The sequence below is a fragment of the Lipotes vexillifer genome, unplaced genomic scaffold, assembly GCF_000442215.2.
Source record: "Lipotes vexillifer unplaced genomic scaffold, Lipotes_vexillifer_v1.1 scaffold272, whole genome shotgun sequence".
Taxonomy (NCBI): Eukaryota; Metazoa; Chordata; class Mammalia; order Artiodactyla; family Lipotidae; genus Lipotes; species Lipotes vexillifer.
In genome coordinates, this window is record NW_006772469.1 from 2,584,957 (window position 1) to 2,602,223 (window position 17,267).

The 17,267-nt window shown below is 35.0% G+C and overlaps 1 protein-coding gene across 3 annotated transcripts in view; it reads right to left on the reverse strand.

The window, feature by feature from the left end:
- CFAP299 (cilia and flagella associated protein 299) overlaps positions 1-17,267 on the reverse strand; it is a 633,581-nt gene that overhangs the window by 343,366 nt on the left and 272,948 nt on the right. Inside the window, exon 4 of one of the 3 annotated variants that reach the window (XM_007447562.1) lies at positions 12,097-12,141. The exons of the other annotated variants lie outside the window; for them this stretch is intronic. Coding sequence (XP_007447624.1) covers positions 12,097-12,141 — 45 coding nt within the window. The remainder of the gene's footprint in view (positions 1-12,096; positions 12,142-17,267) is intronic. 3 annotated transcript variants of the gene reach the window in all.

A 17,267-nucleotide genomic window follows, 5' to 3' on the forward strand; every position in this document is an offset into this window, starting at 1 on the left:
CTTCCCGAAGCGGGGCACGAACCCGCGTCTCCTGCATCGGCAGGCGGACTCTCAAGCACTGCGCCACCAGGGAAGCCCTAAATTACTTTTATATATCTCTAATTCTTTTCTTTTTTTTTTTTTTAAAGAAGATGTTGGGGGTAGGAGTTTATTAATTAATTAATTAACTTTTGCTGTGTTGGGTCTTCGTTTCTGTGCGAGGGCCCTCTCCAGTTGCGGCAAGTGGGGGCCACTCCTCATCACGGTGCGCGGGCCTCTCACTGTTGTGGCCTGTCTCGTGGCGGAGCACAGGCTCCAGATGCGCAGGCTCAGTAGTTGTGGCTCATAGTCCCATTTGCTCTGCGGCATGTGGGATCCTCCCAGACCAGGGCTCGAACCCGTGTCCCCTGCATTAGCAGGCAGACTCTCAACCACTGCGCCACCAGGGAAGCCCTCTAATTCTTTTCTAACACAGTAGAGCCCTCTAATTCTTTTCTAATTTTTTTTATCCATGGTACAATTTTGAATATAAGAATACTTGATCACAAACTTCAAAGACTTAATATTTAATTATTATCAAATTACGTATTTGCTTGGTTGTCCTTCAGTCCTGTGTCTGTTTAAGAAAAGCTGTTTACTCTCTTTACTTACATGCTCATGAGATAAAAATCTTACATGTTGCAGATAATACTTTTTTCTTTAAATATAACTTGACTTCATACAATACCTCCTACCTCTTAATTCCAAGAGTAAACCTTGCTCGACCTCTTATTTTTTCTTCAAAAACCTGAAAGAGTAAAAGCTCATTCTTTCCAGGCTTGACCTTCATTAATATAACCATAAGATGCTTATAGGTTATAACGGATTCTTAACCCTTCATTGTAATTTTATATGTTTGGGGGCAGCCAGAAGGCTAGGGCTCACAAAAAAGAGCTACTTTGGCCTGGTTCCAGTCTTGACACCCAAAATGAATAGTTAACAGTTTACCTGGGAAGACACACAAACAAAACTTACATGAAAATAGAATATGATACAAATAATACAATACAATACTGTGATACTTGTTATAATTTTACTTGAGGTTAACTCTTAGACATCTGAGGTTGTATTAACCAATCAGAGGAAATAGCTCCCCTTTCCTGGAGAGGGTTAGTAACTAAGCTGTGGATAATTAAGGCTAATTACCAGCTCCCAAGCCGCTGAAGGAATGGCGTTGAGAGTAACCCCCAGACTGCTCTACTTTGAAGGAGATAGTGAGGGCCCAGATACCCACCCAACTATACCTACTCTACTCCATGCCCACAAGCAATAATGTGGTGTTTTCAATAATGCCCTTCAGGTCTTGTAAAGGTTGCTGAGTGAAACAGGGGAGACAGAAATTAATTCTAAGCTAACACTGTTGAAAATACCAAGATGCATGCCCACCTAGGGTGAATCAGTGGTGTCAGTTTTCTATTCTAAAGTAGACACATTGCAGTTAGGCATTAAAGTATTCCTAAAGATTTACTTTGTAAAGAAGTTTGACTTCCAATAACCCATAATACTTTGTTATAAAATAGATTGAAATATTAGAGAAAAGTAAACACATTGTTATTTACTTTGCACTTGTACAAGTTTGCTTCCATATCATTATTTACCTAGCCAATGAACAATGTCTGACCAGTAAATAGCCAACGATTTCTAAATTCTGCACTGTTTACAGTTCCCTAAGCTCAAATCAGGATTTCTAAAGCCTAGTACACTAATTTGTTCATATTAGTAAATAATAGCAATTTCAGTTCTCAGTATTAACCAAATTTTGACTACACAGAGAGAAGGAAAGAGTTAAGGAAATAAAAATACAGAGATTTTCAAGTAAAGTATACTATTAAAATACAAATGAACTTTTAATACTCTTTACCATTGAGGAAATCCATAATAGAATATGGTATTTAAAATATAATTAGTTGATAAACATTTAAATATATCCATAAAGAAATGGGAAACTTGAGTCTATAGTTAAAAATAGCTCATAACATTTTGGTACAAGTGCAAGCAAAGGTGTCTTCTTGTTGACATTAAAATCATGTTTTTCTCTTCTGATCAGAAAACCTTTCAAAACATGTCAACGTCAAACAACATTTTAATAGCATGTGTATGCAATGCTTTTTCAGAACTTTTGGTAAATGGGACTAACTCATCTACTTTTTTATAGGCAGGGATAACTAGAAATCTTATTATTTAGTTTTGGAGTAAAGATCTATTGACGCTGAAATCCAGGTAACTGACATTCAATGCAATAAGATAACACATTACTGAAGTATAGAGTTACAATATTACATTAGTTTCAGGTGTACAGCATAGTGATTCAGTATTTTTACAGACTATGCTCCATTAAAACTTATTACAAGATAATGGCCATAATTCCCTGTGCTATGCAATATATCCTTGTTGCTTACCTATTTTATAGATAGTAGTTTGTATCTCTTAATCCCAAACCCCTAATTTGCCCTTAACTCATTTAAATTTGACTTGTAACCACATTTAAAAAGAGCCACATTGCCAGAAATTGACAGCATTTATTCTTACAAGTTAAAAAAAAAAAAAAAAAAGCATTGTCCCATATTACCTAACTTCTCTGTCAAACAAACTACATGAACTTTGACTCCTAACCTTTCAGGAGTGCAGCTAGGCCTCCAAGGACACAGTGACACATGCTTTTCCAGCAGAAGACCTGGCCCCAGTTCTTCCCCATCACCCACATCAAATCAGAGCCATCTTCTCTAATTAGAGTATCTGTGATATCTGCTACATCAAGATCTCCTTTTTCAGTAGAAGTGCCTTTAATTTAGAGACAATGCCTCCCCACTGCCATGTACGTCTGTCATCTGTATTAGATATAGAGCTACAGGGACCTGGTCACTATTAGTCGTACAAATGCACTTCCTAGGACACTTTCTGTCAGGAACACTCTATGTGTTTTGAATCACCCCTTGAGACAAAATATTCTAAGATAGCAGTTAATTTTAATCAAAACTCTTCTCATTAAGATAGGAAGAATATCATAATTTCAGTGTAAACTGACATTAACAATCTGTTGGGGTAAACCTAACTTGTAAATGGATGATTTGTTATATATACAGAGAGAAAAAAATGGAATACAGATTACAAATGTACTTAACGAATAAGACAGGGGCCCATGAATAATAGCATCAATTAACAAAACCCAATTCCATACTAATTGGGAAAAAACAGTAATAACTTAAAATAATTGGAGAGAATGAATCAAATATGTTCCGGCCTGCTTTTTTTGGCAAAGGAACAGGAAGGGCATGGCCAACAGTGTTCAGAGTTATAAACCAAAGACAGACATTTGTTTTCCCCATCACTTCTGTCTCAGTTAACAGTGCTTTGGGCAAGCATTAGTCTTTGTAGTGTAGATGGATCGTAAAATGCAGTCAGTGCAAAACACCACCATCATATGTACAAAGGGAAATGATGTTGAACTGAAAGACAGTGGTTCTCAGATTTAAGTGCCTAAGCCCCAGTCCCTGATGACCTAATTCAGCTTTCTACAAAGAGCAACATAGGTGATTCTCATGGAGGTGACCTGTGGATTGCGTTTTGTAAAATACTGCTACATGGTAGGGGTGCATATCAGTAAAACATAAAAGCCAGCTGAAATGGGGCAGGAGACAAGTGCTTCTGTTTATCCTGATTGGCATTATGTATGTGACTGAGTTTTGGGGAGAGAGTGAAGGAAATAATGTAATTTGGGATTATAATGAATTGAGTTTAAGGAACTGAGTTATTTAAATTTATTTGAGACAGCCGAAGGGCCACATCAGTTTTAGAGTTAAATGATTCAGGCAGTGACAACAAAAATATGTAAAATAATGTATTAATTATCTTTAGAAAATGAGAGGTTCCACAAGACATGATACCAATGACTTCAAAGCTCTGTATATTTTAAACATTTCTATGGATCTCCCTAAAATGAATTCTCTACTTCTGGCTCTGACAAACACACTAGACAACATTTACACTCACTGTATAGGTGACTTATGTCACCCTTCTGACTTTTACCCACCGGATTAAGGTAAAATATCCTGAGTTAATATCCCAATTCTGTTGCTTACTCTCCTTGAGGAAAATTGTGTGCCTTATGCCGTAGCCTACTTATTCGTGAAATAAGTAATGTACCTCATGTACTTATCTGTGAAATAAGTAATGTACCTCATGTAAGGTTGTGAGCATTAAATGTGAAAGAGCCTAATAAAATGTCTAGTACGTTACTGTTATTTTCCTTTCTCTCCTTTGCTGTTAGCTTTTATTTTCTCGCTATGGTACTTAATTGTTTTGTGTTTGTGCTTCTTATCTTCTAAAGGTGAATAAAACAGAAAAACAAGCTTCTTAAGAACCATGCATTAAATGGAAGAAGACTTGGAGTGATAGCCCAAGGCCGCAATGTTAGGGTTTGGGGTGTTCAGAGGCATTTTGCACCTAATTGAGAGGATTGTTCAAAAGCTATTTAAGTGGAAATAGTATTGGAACACTTTAAACCACAGAAAATTATTTAGTATAATGATTATCTAGGTAAAGAAATAGGAATAACTCAATTTTCACAAATCATTTATATAGATAAAGAGATTCCACAAAACACAATACATTTTTTTGGAAGTCCTAGCCACGGCAATCAGAAAAGAAAAAGAAATAAAAGGAATCCAATTGGAAAAGAAGAAGTAAAACTGTCACTGTTGGCAGATGACATGATACTGTATACAGAAAATCCTACATATGCTACCAGAAAACTACTAGAGCTCATCAATGAATTCAGTAATATTGCAGGATACAAAATTAATACATGGAAATCTGTTGCATTTCTATACACTAACAATGAAAGACAATAAAAATAAATTAAGGAAACAATCCCATCTACCATAGTATCAAAAAGAATAAGATACCTAGGAATAAACCTACCTTAGAAGGCAAAAGCCCTGTACTCAGAAAACTATAAGATACTGATGAAAGAAATCAAAGATGACACAAACAGATGGAGAGATATACCATTTTCTTGGATTTGAAGAATGAATATTGTGAAAATGACTATACTACCCAACGCAATCTACAGATTCAATGCAATCCCTATCAAATTACCAATGGTAATTTTTTTGCAGATCTAGAATAAAAAATCTTAAAATTTGTGTGGAAACACAAAAGACCCTGAAGAGTCAAAGCAACCATGAGAAAGAAAAACAAAGCTGGAGAAATCAGGATCCCTGACTTCAGACTATACTATAAAACTACACTAATCAAAACAGTATGGTACTGGCACAAAGACAGATTTATAGATCAATGGAACAAGATAGAAAGCCCAGAAGTAAACCCACATACTTATGGTCAACTAATCTACAAAGGAGAAAAGAATATACAATGGAGAAAAGACAGTCTCTTCATTAAGTGGTGCTGGAAAAACTGGACTGCTACATGTAAAAGAATGAAATTAGAACATTCTTTAATACCATACACAAAAATAAACTCAAAATGGATTAAAGATCTAAATGTAAGACCGGATACTATAAAACTCTTAGAGGAAAACATAGGTAGAACACTCTTTGACATAAATCGCAGCAATGTCTTTTTGGATCCACCTCCTAGAGTAGTGAAAATAAAATCAAAAATAAACAAGTGGGACTAATTAAACTTAAAAGCTTTTGCACAGCAAAGGAAACCATAAACAAAATGAAAAGACAACCTACAGAATGGGAGAAAATATTTGCAAACGAAGCACCCAACAAGGGATTAACCTCCAAAATATACAAACAGCTCATGCAGCTCTATATCAAAACAAGAAACAACCCAATTAAAAAAAGTGAGCAGAAATCTAAATAGACATTTCTCCAAAGAAGACTTACAGATGGCCAAAAAGCACATGAAAAAATGTTCAACATTGCAAATTATTAGAGAAATGCAAATCAAAACTACTATGAGGTATCACCTCACATGGGTCAGAATGGCCATCATCAAAAAGTCTACAAACCACAAATGCTGGAGAGCGTGTGGAGAAAAGGGATCCCTCCTACACTATTGGTGGGAATGTAAATTGGTACAGCCACTATCGAGAACAGTATGTAGGTTCCTTAAAAAAATAAAAATACAGCTACCATATGATCCAGAAATCCCACTCCTGAGCATATATCCAGAGAAAACCATAATTCAAAAAGATACATGCACCATAGTGTCATTGCTGCACTATTTACAATAGCCAACACATGGAAGCAACCTACAGATAAACAGAAGCAATTGACAGATGAGTGGATAAAAATGATGCAGTACATATATATACAATGGAATATTACTCAGCCATAAAAAAGAATGAAATAATGCCATTTGCAGCAACATGCATGGACCTAGAGATTACCATACTAACTGAAGTAAATCAGACAGAAAAAGACAAATATCATATGCTATCATTTATATGTGGAATCTAGAAAAATGATACAAATGAACTTATTTACAAAACAGAAATAGACTCACAGACTTAGAAAACAAACTTATGGTTACTGAAGGGGAAACATCGGGGGGAGGGATAAATTAGGAGTTTGGGATTAACATGTATATGCTACTTATATAAAATAGATAATCAACAAGGGCCTACTGAATAGCACAAGGAACTCTACTCAGTATTCTGTAATAACCTATATGGGAAAAGGATCTGAAAGAGAATAGATACGTGTATATGTATAACTGAATCACTTTACTGTACACCTAAAACTAACACAATATTGTAAGTCAGCTATACTCCAATAGAGATTAAAAATTTAAAGAAGAATCAAAAAACACATCACATTAAAAAATAGTAATTCATTTTTAGCCTTATATGTGGTTGAGGTTGTTTCTATAAATAGGATATTAGTTGATAAAGCTTCAAATAGATACTTCAGATGTTTTCTCATCAGACTCTAATGTAATCATTTCCAGACAGATTAAATTTGCATTGTGCTTTTGACATAAATTTTTTAGTTTAGTAACATGCTGAGTCAATCCACCCTTTTCACTAATTTTTAGGCTCTGTTTTTTTAGTTTACTGTTTGTTTGTTTTTTTTCTCTTTAGGGGAAATAAGAAAATGGACAACACAGGGTAAGAAACAAGGTACAGAGACGGAAAAATTATATATTTCCTTTGTGTTTTGAAAAAAGTAAAATACAATTTTTTGCTAATAATTGTGGTGGATAACTGTATTCGTGTCTTCTTCACAGTATCACTAACCTAAGAACAACTGGCACATACTTTCTCCTTGAGGGATAACAACAATTACAACAAAAACTCTTTACAGTACGACCATTATCAGTGATTTGTGAAGTTCACACAGTATTCATTCATTTACCTAGTTGACTTTTATGATATTGACCCATACCCTCATGTACATCAGACCAAATAGATTTGTATTTCAAGAATTCTCTACCTGGGACAGTGTATGGAGTTCATGGTATGGGCAATAATGACACAATTCGGTTTTTCTCATTGCTTAGATCCAGACCTACCATAGAGAGTGTGGTAGCACTACCAGTAATGTATTCAGTCTCCTGGCTTCCCTTTCATCCTTCAGTAAATGGGGAGTTAAGAGACCAAATCCTCAGAACTTTCAAGAGAGCTCAAGAGAGTTTGCTCAATGGAGTTCAAATATCAGGCTGAAAGCAAGTTGCAATTTTGACTTGAACCCTGCTTCCTACTAATGTCTCAACCCAGGTGTGACCTGCATTTGATAAAACATTAACTTTGTTCTCTATGTAAATAAAATGGTGGCTGTCCAGGTGCACCTGCTGTATGGTATTACAGGCAAACACAAAGTTATCAGAGGGCAAGGAAGAAAAAATAAACAGAACAAGTGTGCTAAGGGACACATTTAGATTGCCGTTGTAGATTATGTATACAGTTAAATCTTTCTGTCAAATAGGTTTAATGCAGTTACTGAATATAATGTATAGCTCACATGGAAGCTAATTTCCTCAAGGTTCCCTGATTTAGGGGAATATTTTTAAAACCATCTTACGTGAGAATGTTTTAAATTCTTTCAACAATTACATAACTGGAAGGTACTGAAAAGTACTGTGGAGAAAAGAAAAAAGTGTTGCTAACTGAATTTGGAATAAGCGAAGCTTCCTTTTAATATCTTTTGTGAAATGACAGAATGATAGAGAGTACTGGGCACATTTATTACTGACAGGTGTAATTTCACCCCTACTTGAAAGGCCATGACTTTAAAAGGAGATGAAAGCCTCCAGCTGATGAATGGGGGAAGAAAAGTCTGACAGGAATAACACGACTGTCTCAAGGGAATTGAGTCATGTGGTCCTGCGGTTTACCATTTGGCCATGAAGTTACAAAGATTTACAGTGTGCTCTGAAGGGGTTTGGAACCCGTTTATTTGCATTTACTTCTGGAGAGCTGATAGAACAACTTAGTGAACCTACAAACAGTGTGACCTGCAGCTGATAATGACATAATGGTTATAGGCCACCCAGAGCAATCGAACCATGACTGATGAAACCCTCCTGCCAGCAAGTTTCTGGGCTAATCACAAGATTTAAGACAGGGACCCGGGTATAAAAAGTCTTTATAATTATCACTGAACACAAACCACGGGTTTACATTTAGAAAGGATCTTATGTCACTTTTTTAGATTGTACAGTATTGAGAATAAGGTCCCAAAGGACTTTTTAGCTTTAAGTCCATTCTGATAAAAGGTCTTTAAATTGTATTGATTAATTAAACCAACATACTATTATCATTAAGGCACTGGGCTTAGCAACAGTGAGTTTAAGAAAAATTTTAAATGTGAAGGAGAGAAGATGTAAGTGCAAATTACTATAATATAAGGAAGAATGTAATGAGTGTCACAGGAAAAACATGGGATAGAATGGGAGACAAAAACAAGAAGTGGCTATTTCTCTTTAGATATCAAATTAGCATACCATTTTGTTAGAATTTACTCTTTGGGGAGAAAAATAATTGCAAACCATATATCTGATAAGAAGTTCATACCCAAATTATATGAGGAGCTCATGCAACTCAATAGCGAAAATACAAATAATCCTGTTAAAAAAATGTGCAAACAATCTGAACAGACATTTTTTAAAGCAAACATAAAATGGCCAACAGGTATATGAAAAGCTGCTGAACATCACTAACCATCAGGAAATGCAAATCAAAACCACAATAAGATATCACCTCACACCTGTTCAAATGGCTGTTATCAAAAAGTTAAGAGATAAGTGTTGGAGAGGATATGGAGAAAAGGGAACCCTTCTACACTGCTGATGGGAATGCAGTATATATATATATATATATATATATATATATATAAAATAGAAGGAAATTCTGCCATGTGCAACAATATGGATGAACCTGGGAACATTACCCTAAAAGAAATGAGCCAGACACAGAGAAACAAGTACTGTATGATCTCAGTTATATGTGAAATCTTAATTAAAACAGCCAAACTCACAGAAGCAAAGAGTAGAATCGTGATTGCTAGGGGCTGCGGAGTGGTGGGGTGAGGGAGGAATGGGGAGATATTAGCCATAGAGTATAAGATAAATAGTTATAAGATGTATAGATTCTGGGGATCTAATGTACAGCATGATGACTATAGTTAACAATACCGTATAGTATACTTGAAATTTGCTATGAGAATAGATCTTGTGCTCTCATCAAAAAATGTATGTGAGGTGATGGACATGGCAACTAGCTTGATTGTGTTAATGATTTCATAATATATATGTAGCTCAAATCATCATATTTTACATTTAAATAGCTATGATTTTTATTTGTCAATTATATCTCAATAAAGCTGGAAAAAATTGCTCTCTTTTCCTTAAATGTGCATCCTTTTACTACTTTAGGACTATGTCCAGTTGGGGTGGATTTGGGAGTTCAGATGAATTCAGGGGTATTCATTCCCGCGAAACCAGTGTAATGTCTTCTGTGAACAGAGAGCAGACTGTCATTTCCCTCTACATCTTGCTGATGTTATTTATTTTTATTAGAGCTTCTATTAAATTAAAGAAGTTAATGTGATCAGAAAGAGACACTACAAAGGGGAACTGAAATCTCTTCAATTAATAAATTAGAACTACCTCATAAAATATAAAGATTAAATAAATATGCAAATTACCTGAAAATCCACAGATATTAATGAGTATTATTCTGCCTTTTGTAAAGTTTCAAGAAACTTCCCATGGGTAAAATGTTGGCTGGATATGATTCAAAGAAGGAAATAACTACTAAAATGCATTTGGTTTGTTCAAAGACAGTTTAGAATTTTTGGCTTCTTTTCACTTTATCATTTTGAAGGTCATTTATGAACTATTAAAACAAAATCATTATTTTACCAGACAAAAATCTACTAGTGGGCACAGGGATATGGTCACAAAAAGTCACAGAATGTAGCATACAAACAGGCAAATATATAGGCCGGCTAGGTACCACTGAAAAGTTACCAAAACATACTGTTATACATAAAATAGAAATTATAAAAAATTTCACTAATGCCATATAAACAAAAAGATAGGGAAAGTTGTAAACATTCAAAGCACCATTAAGAAATCATCAGACCACTCCTTGATATTTACCCAAAGAACTGAATGCTTACATCCACAGAAAAACCTTCACACAAATGCTTGCAGCAGCTTTATTCACAACTACTAAAACTTGGAAGCAACCAAGATATCCTCTGGTAGGTAAATGGATAAATGAACTGTGGGATATTAGTCAGTACTAAAAAGAAATGAGCTATCAAGCCATGAAAAGATGTGGAAGAAACTTAAATGCATATTGCTAAGTGAAAAAAGCCAATCTGAAAAGTCTACATACTATACAATACCAACTATATGACATTCTGGAAGAGGCAAAACTATGGAGACAGTATAAAGATCAGTAGTTGCCAGAGGCTGGGGGACAGTGGGGAGTGATGGAAAGGCAGAGAACAGAGGATTTTTAGAAACCCATAGAATGCACACCACCAAGAGTGAACTATAATGCAAAGTATGGACTTTGGGTGATCACAGTGTGTCAATGAGGTTCATCAGTTGTAACAAATGAACCACTCTGTTGAGGGATATTGATACTGGGGAAGGCCATGCATGGGTGGAGGAAGGGGACATGTGGGGAGAAAGTAATAACTATGAATATTATTCAGATTTCACTGTAAAATTTTGCTAGTATAAATAATTATAGACAAGGCAAGAGTCCTACTGATTTACAAAGTCATGCTATTTAACAAAATGTAAACTTTTTTCCCCCCCAAAACAACCTTAAGTTTCTGGATATAGTAAGGTGCTCAAATAGCAAATAGTATACAAAAAGCCCTCAGAAACTTTTCCAAGAAATTCATCCCTACATTTCTTTATATTGGGTTATAAGCCCTAATTTAAAAGTCTCACACACTTTGTGAACCTCAAACAATTGAAATAAACTTAAATGTAGGTAATCCCAAATCATCTGTAGAATTAAATTTTATCATGAAATATTTTCACACGTTTCCTTATTTTCACCTCCTTTTCATCATCCACTCCCTCTCAACCTCTCTCTCTTTCTTTCTCTCTCTTTCTGCATACATGCCCACAGATACACACACACACACACACACACACACACACATACTGTTAGCTTTACTCAGTTGTATATAAGAATTCTAACCCTTTTATGACCCTCAACATGATTATTCTAACTCTCTGTTATTCCTCATTAAACCTCCTGGCTTCATCCCATTAGGTAACACCTGCTTTCTATCAATGCCAAGAAAGACGGGTTCTTTAAATAAACTTTCTTTACAAAATAAGAATAAAATGTAGGAGTTATATGGATCTTTAAAAAGTAGAAAGCTAGGTTCTTTTATTATATCCAAAATGAGTTTTTCTATATGAAAGCCCTCCATTTACTTCATGAAAATTGTGGAAAACAACAACATCTGTGTATTGCAATAAAAGCACTACTTGTAACTGCCATTCATCAAGCCAGTGAGTAATTTGGAAAACGGTAGCAGTAGACCTTGGAGTGTAGTATATGTAGGATGAAGCCAAAACGTTTTTCTAACTTGTAAAGGAAACTTTTCCATGAGCACTACTTTCTGCCACTTGCTTCTTCAAGCTATGAGCAGCATCAGCCTCCTGTTGATTTAACTCCAATAAATTGAGAGGAAATCCAAATGAGGCATGTTCCACAGGTTAACAAATGGTCCTATTAGAGTATAATTTGAATCCCACCTTCTGTTATTGTTGGCATCAGTCATCAATCAGGCATATTGATAATATGAGAATATTGGTAAGTAAAATGAACAAAAAATGTGCAACCTGCTATTAATCATTTAAATATTTCATTTACTTTCCTTTCAAGAACCACTTTCCAATGTTGGTGAAAACAGACATATGGCCCAAAAAAGGAGAGTGAAACAGAAAAAGCAAGAAGCTTATAAATTGAATAATCTACTTCCTAATTTTTTAGGTTTAACAACACTTATGAATGGTATTAAATTTAAGATCGTTCATTTGCGAATGGGAATGTCTCTATGCATTACAATTATATTTGTATGTATATAGAGACATATAGAAATATAGATAAAGAGTTATATAATTATAATGTAGTAGATTCAAAAAGAAATTTTAGCTAGGAAATGTTTTATAAATGTCTCCATTACATTACATTCTAATCTAAAATAAAAATAAGCAAAACTACCTCATATAACCTTCACACTCTTACGTTACATGAGCTTTGAGTCCAGTGCAATTTCCAAGTGGCCCCTCTATGATGGATTCATGATCGTAATTATATTCCTATTCCCACAGCATTAGGGATACAAAGCAGATATTTCACCTTTACAGTGTTACCTTTCCCAGTTCTCTTTGCACCACTTCATGGAAAAACAAGTCCTCCAAACAATCCTTCTCATTCTGGACCTTCCAACACTCATAGCTTTCACTCTGCAGTCAGAAACCAAGCTATGGTCAACTCCTTTGGTTTGCTGAAAAATGGCCCAGTGTTTCCCGATGCTAGTCAGAAAATACTGAGATTCTTATATCTGTGAGTTTTTTCTTTCTTACCATTCATTTTTACCTACTTCTCCCATATTTACAGCTCTGACTCCTGGCATCATCAACCTTCTCATCTCCCTCCTCGCCTCCCTCCCTCAGTCACTCCTTCCCTTCCTTCTTTTCTCTCTCTCTCCCTAATTCTCTCTCTCTGTGTCTGTATCTCCCTATCTCTCTGTCTCCCTCTCTCTAATTCTCTCCTCCCCGCCACCTTTTTGCTTTTAACAAATGCTGAACACCTAGACATCCTCATGTAGAGAATACACTGACAAACAAGACAGACACGGTCTCGATCCTTAGGGTGCTTCTTGCTTCTGATCTAAGGAGACAGACATTGAAGGAAAATGCAAGGGTGATGAAGTTTAGGGTATGACAGGACCATATACCATAAAAATATTTAACATTCTATTTCTTATATTCTTTCTGAGGAAGTAAGAGTCAGGCTGGCCTCTGAAAGTTATAAAAAATACATAATATTTTTAAAGTACGCAAATACAAAGATATAAAGCATAGCAGAAAACTTGGACGTAAAGGCAAATCCTAATCTTGTCTGAAAGGTCCCTCTTCTTCACTTAGGTAAAGGAAACTGTCCCCAAGAGACTGGCCTTCTTTACTTCTTTCCCTCCCTTTCTACCTCCTTCCCTCCCTTCCTTCTACAAATATTTTCTGAATGCATCCTGTGTTCCAAACACAAGAAATATCCAATAACCATTATCAAAATTATTTAACAATTATCATCACAATTTAAATGCACAAATACCCTGCTAGAAGTTTATTTTACAGAAACTCAGTTAAGATAAGGATATTTGTTAGTTCTGTAACAGCAAAAGGTAAAAAGAAAAAAATTAAATACTTATCATTTGTAGTATGGATTAAAAAATTATGGCATATACACACAATGAAATATTATGCAGCTTTTAAAAAGATTGAGGTAGATCTATATGACCTAATATCACAAGCTAATTCACATATATTGCTACGTGGAAAGAGCAAGCTGCAGAAGAGTATATACAGTATAATCTCATTAGACTATATATGGAAAAGGATTTCTAAATCTATATCTGTAATTCCACTTACAAGTGTATCTATAATTCTATATATGTCTGTAACTATTGGGTTTGCCAAAATGTTAGCTTGGGTTTTTCCATAACATCTTACGGAAAAACCCAAACTAACTTTTTGGCCTACCCAATATATACCTATTTCTATAGTGATGGCCCTACATCTTTGTACATCCGTAGTATTTTTCTGGAAGGTTTTACCAGATACTGTTAGTTGCAGAAGGAGTAGTGAGATTGGAAAATGGGACTTTCAGTTTTAAAATGTATACCTATTGTTAAGACTTATTTACTTGCTAACACATTTATTTATTGTTTTTTAATTTATTCATTAGGTAGAATAGTTGGGAGCTTCACTGACTCTTCTTTCAACAAGTGGAGTGGCCCCTCTTAGAATTACAAAAGAAAGGCAGTTTGGCTCCTGTTGCCCTAAGAGGACTTGTGTGGACTGGCTACAGCTGTCCTTCCCTGGAAGCAGGGATGTTGCCCATGAAACACACAAAACAATGCAGCATGACTAACTTCTGTTTAAGTACTCAGTATATTAAAATTTTGAACAGTGTCCTTAAAAATGATAGGTAACAATAGGTGAATCTGGGTAAAAGGTATACAGACGCTGTCTATATTATTCTTGTGTCTTTTCTATAGTTTAAAATTATTTCTCAAGAAAAAGATTCAAAAACAAAAAAAAGAAAGCTGGCATAATGAAGTGTTATCAAGTAGGTGACAAAACAAACTTTTTTTGGTTTTCTATAAAAACAAATAAATGTCCTCTTTTCATTTCATTTGTAGGTTATGTTTAGAGCCAGAGTGAAATACCACAAGCAAAAAGCTATTCTTGAAAGAACATTCCTAACATTTGTTTCTATTTCTTTTATTTAAAAGGGAATGTAGTAAATCAGTAGGAGTATTTCATAATGTTATTTCCTCTTGGCTATATAATCTAGTTTTTCAGTTTTCCAGTCTGTATCTAGAGTTAGATGTATTAGTGTAACTTCTTTTATGTTTAAGGAAAAATTATTATTATGGAAACACATTAGGAAAATCATTTTGGTATTTTTCTTCTCCCATTAGGCCACTTTTTACCCTTGGAAAATAAAGTCACAGACATACTTATTAAGCATTTGGTTGAAAAGTAAATGTTGTTCAAAAGAAAATGTATTTGTACAGAAGTATCTCTTCAAGGAAAATCATCTAACTCCCACTTTTTAAAATAGGAATAAATTATCTTAACGTGACCTCAAGTAGGATACAAATAACAATTTCTCTTTTAATTGAGGTATGAATTTTACATAACTCAGCCATGAAAAATGGAGCTTTAAGTTTTTTTCTGTATAACTGAACTTACCTCGTGAGTCCCCATTTCAACTGGTGGCAAAATATGTAATCGTGCCAGTGTAAAATAAACTCAGTTACTCAGTTACTTTAAACACACTTTCTCTGAGAAAAATATTCTGAATTCTCCTCCTCCCTGTTCTCTTTTTGATCCTCCCAGGGTTAAATTTTTCCTCCTGGTATCACACTGGCCTTGCACATATTTGTAAGGCTAAGGGTCAGGGAAATCTATGGGATCTGTATCAGTAGAAACCTCCTCATCAGGGGACGGCCCTGTTAGAAAGGGGCTGCCTCTGGACCCCAGTGACTGTTCTTCTGTTGAACTAACTTACACCTTCTGAGCCAGTTCTCTGCTAAGCAACCAAGAAAGGAAAAGAGATTAGTCACCAGGGCTGCTGGATTTGTCTCTCATCAACCTAAATCTAATGATTAATTACTTTTTATATTTAAATTTTTATCCTGGAATTCTCTGGCAGAAGGCAAAGATCTGATATTTGGTCTTCTCACCTAGTAGTTTCAATAATTTTTCATTTAGTTCTATTGAACTTTGAAAAAAATGACATCATCATCCACTGTTGATTCTTTGAATTCTTCCTTTCCATGTTTACATATATGTTTTTTTATTTCATTAGGTTATTTCTTAAGCTAGAGCCTTTAGGATAATGATAATCGTACACAACTGCAGTGACTGCCAACCCTCTTGCCAGGTAGTCCAACTTTAACAGACCCACATCTAGTGTTTCATCCCTGCATTCTCCTCATCTACACTTACTTGGAACCTCTTGATTTTTAAGAAAACTGCCTGTTTTACCTCTTACTCCTCCCTACAGAAATGGACAAGTTAATAATCCTTGCTTCTCTCAACTAGGTAAAGCTAAAAAAGATGTAACTGTGAAGTGGTGTAGTGATCCTAGGTAAATGAAAACTCCACTCTGTAGAGCGAACTTTCCCTTTAGGCTAGTTGCTCCAAAATCTATCCTGGGAAAAAGAATAGCAATGGCAAGCCCATTTGCTTTCATCCTAAGCCGCCCATTCAATATACATTTATTTATCTGTTTGAAGATCAATATCATTTTCCCATTCTGTCTGATTTTAGGATCTTCTCTAAATAAAATCCAAATTTAGGTGAGGAACAGAGAAATCATATATAATGTCCTCAAACTCCAACAGTATTTATTCATACAACTTACATCTCAAAATGCACAAACTATGGTATATTTTCCATTAAGGAAATTTCATCAAATGAAAAATTTTAAGTATCCAAATCAGACAAACTCAAAATTTAGGCAAAAGTTAAGTTATACTAGCACAAATTTCCACTTTAAATAACGCTGTATGATAAAACAGTGAGATTTAAAGCTTAACCTCTTCAATTTACCTTGTTAGGTAATTAAGATAGCTATAATAACCTGTCACCTCTGAGTCTCAATTTCATCACCTGCATACAAAAGGTAACTGAACGTTACTAATCCTTCCTAGTGATGCCATTCTTCAACCCTCTGGGAAGGTCACTACTTTATATAATAATCTTGTGTGTACATCTTAATAATTAATATTTATTGAGCACTCACTAAGCACATCACACACTCTGTCTCATTTAAAGCATTCCATAATCCAATGACTGAGAGCCACTATCATCCTTATTCCATAACTGAGGAAACTGAGGTACAGAAAGGGCATATCATTTTTCCCAAAGTGCTCAAACTAGTAAATATCAGAGCTCAGCTATAAATCTAAAACCCTGAATCCAGCACCTACTACTTTTTTTTTAATCACAGAATAAGTCTAAATCCATTTATTAGAAAACTTCTTCCTTATATTTTGGAA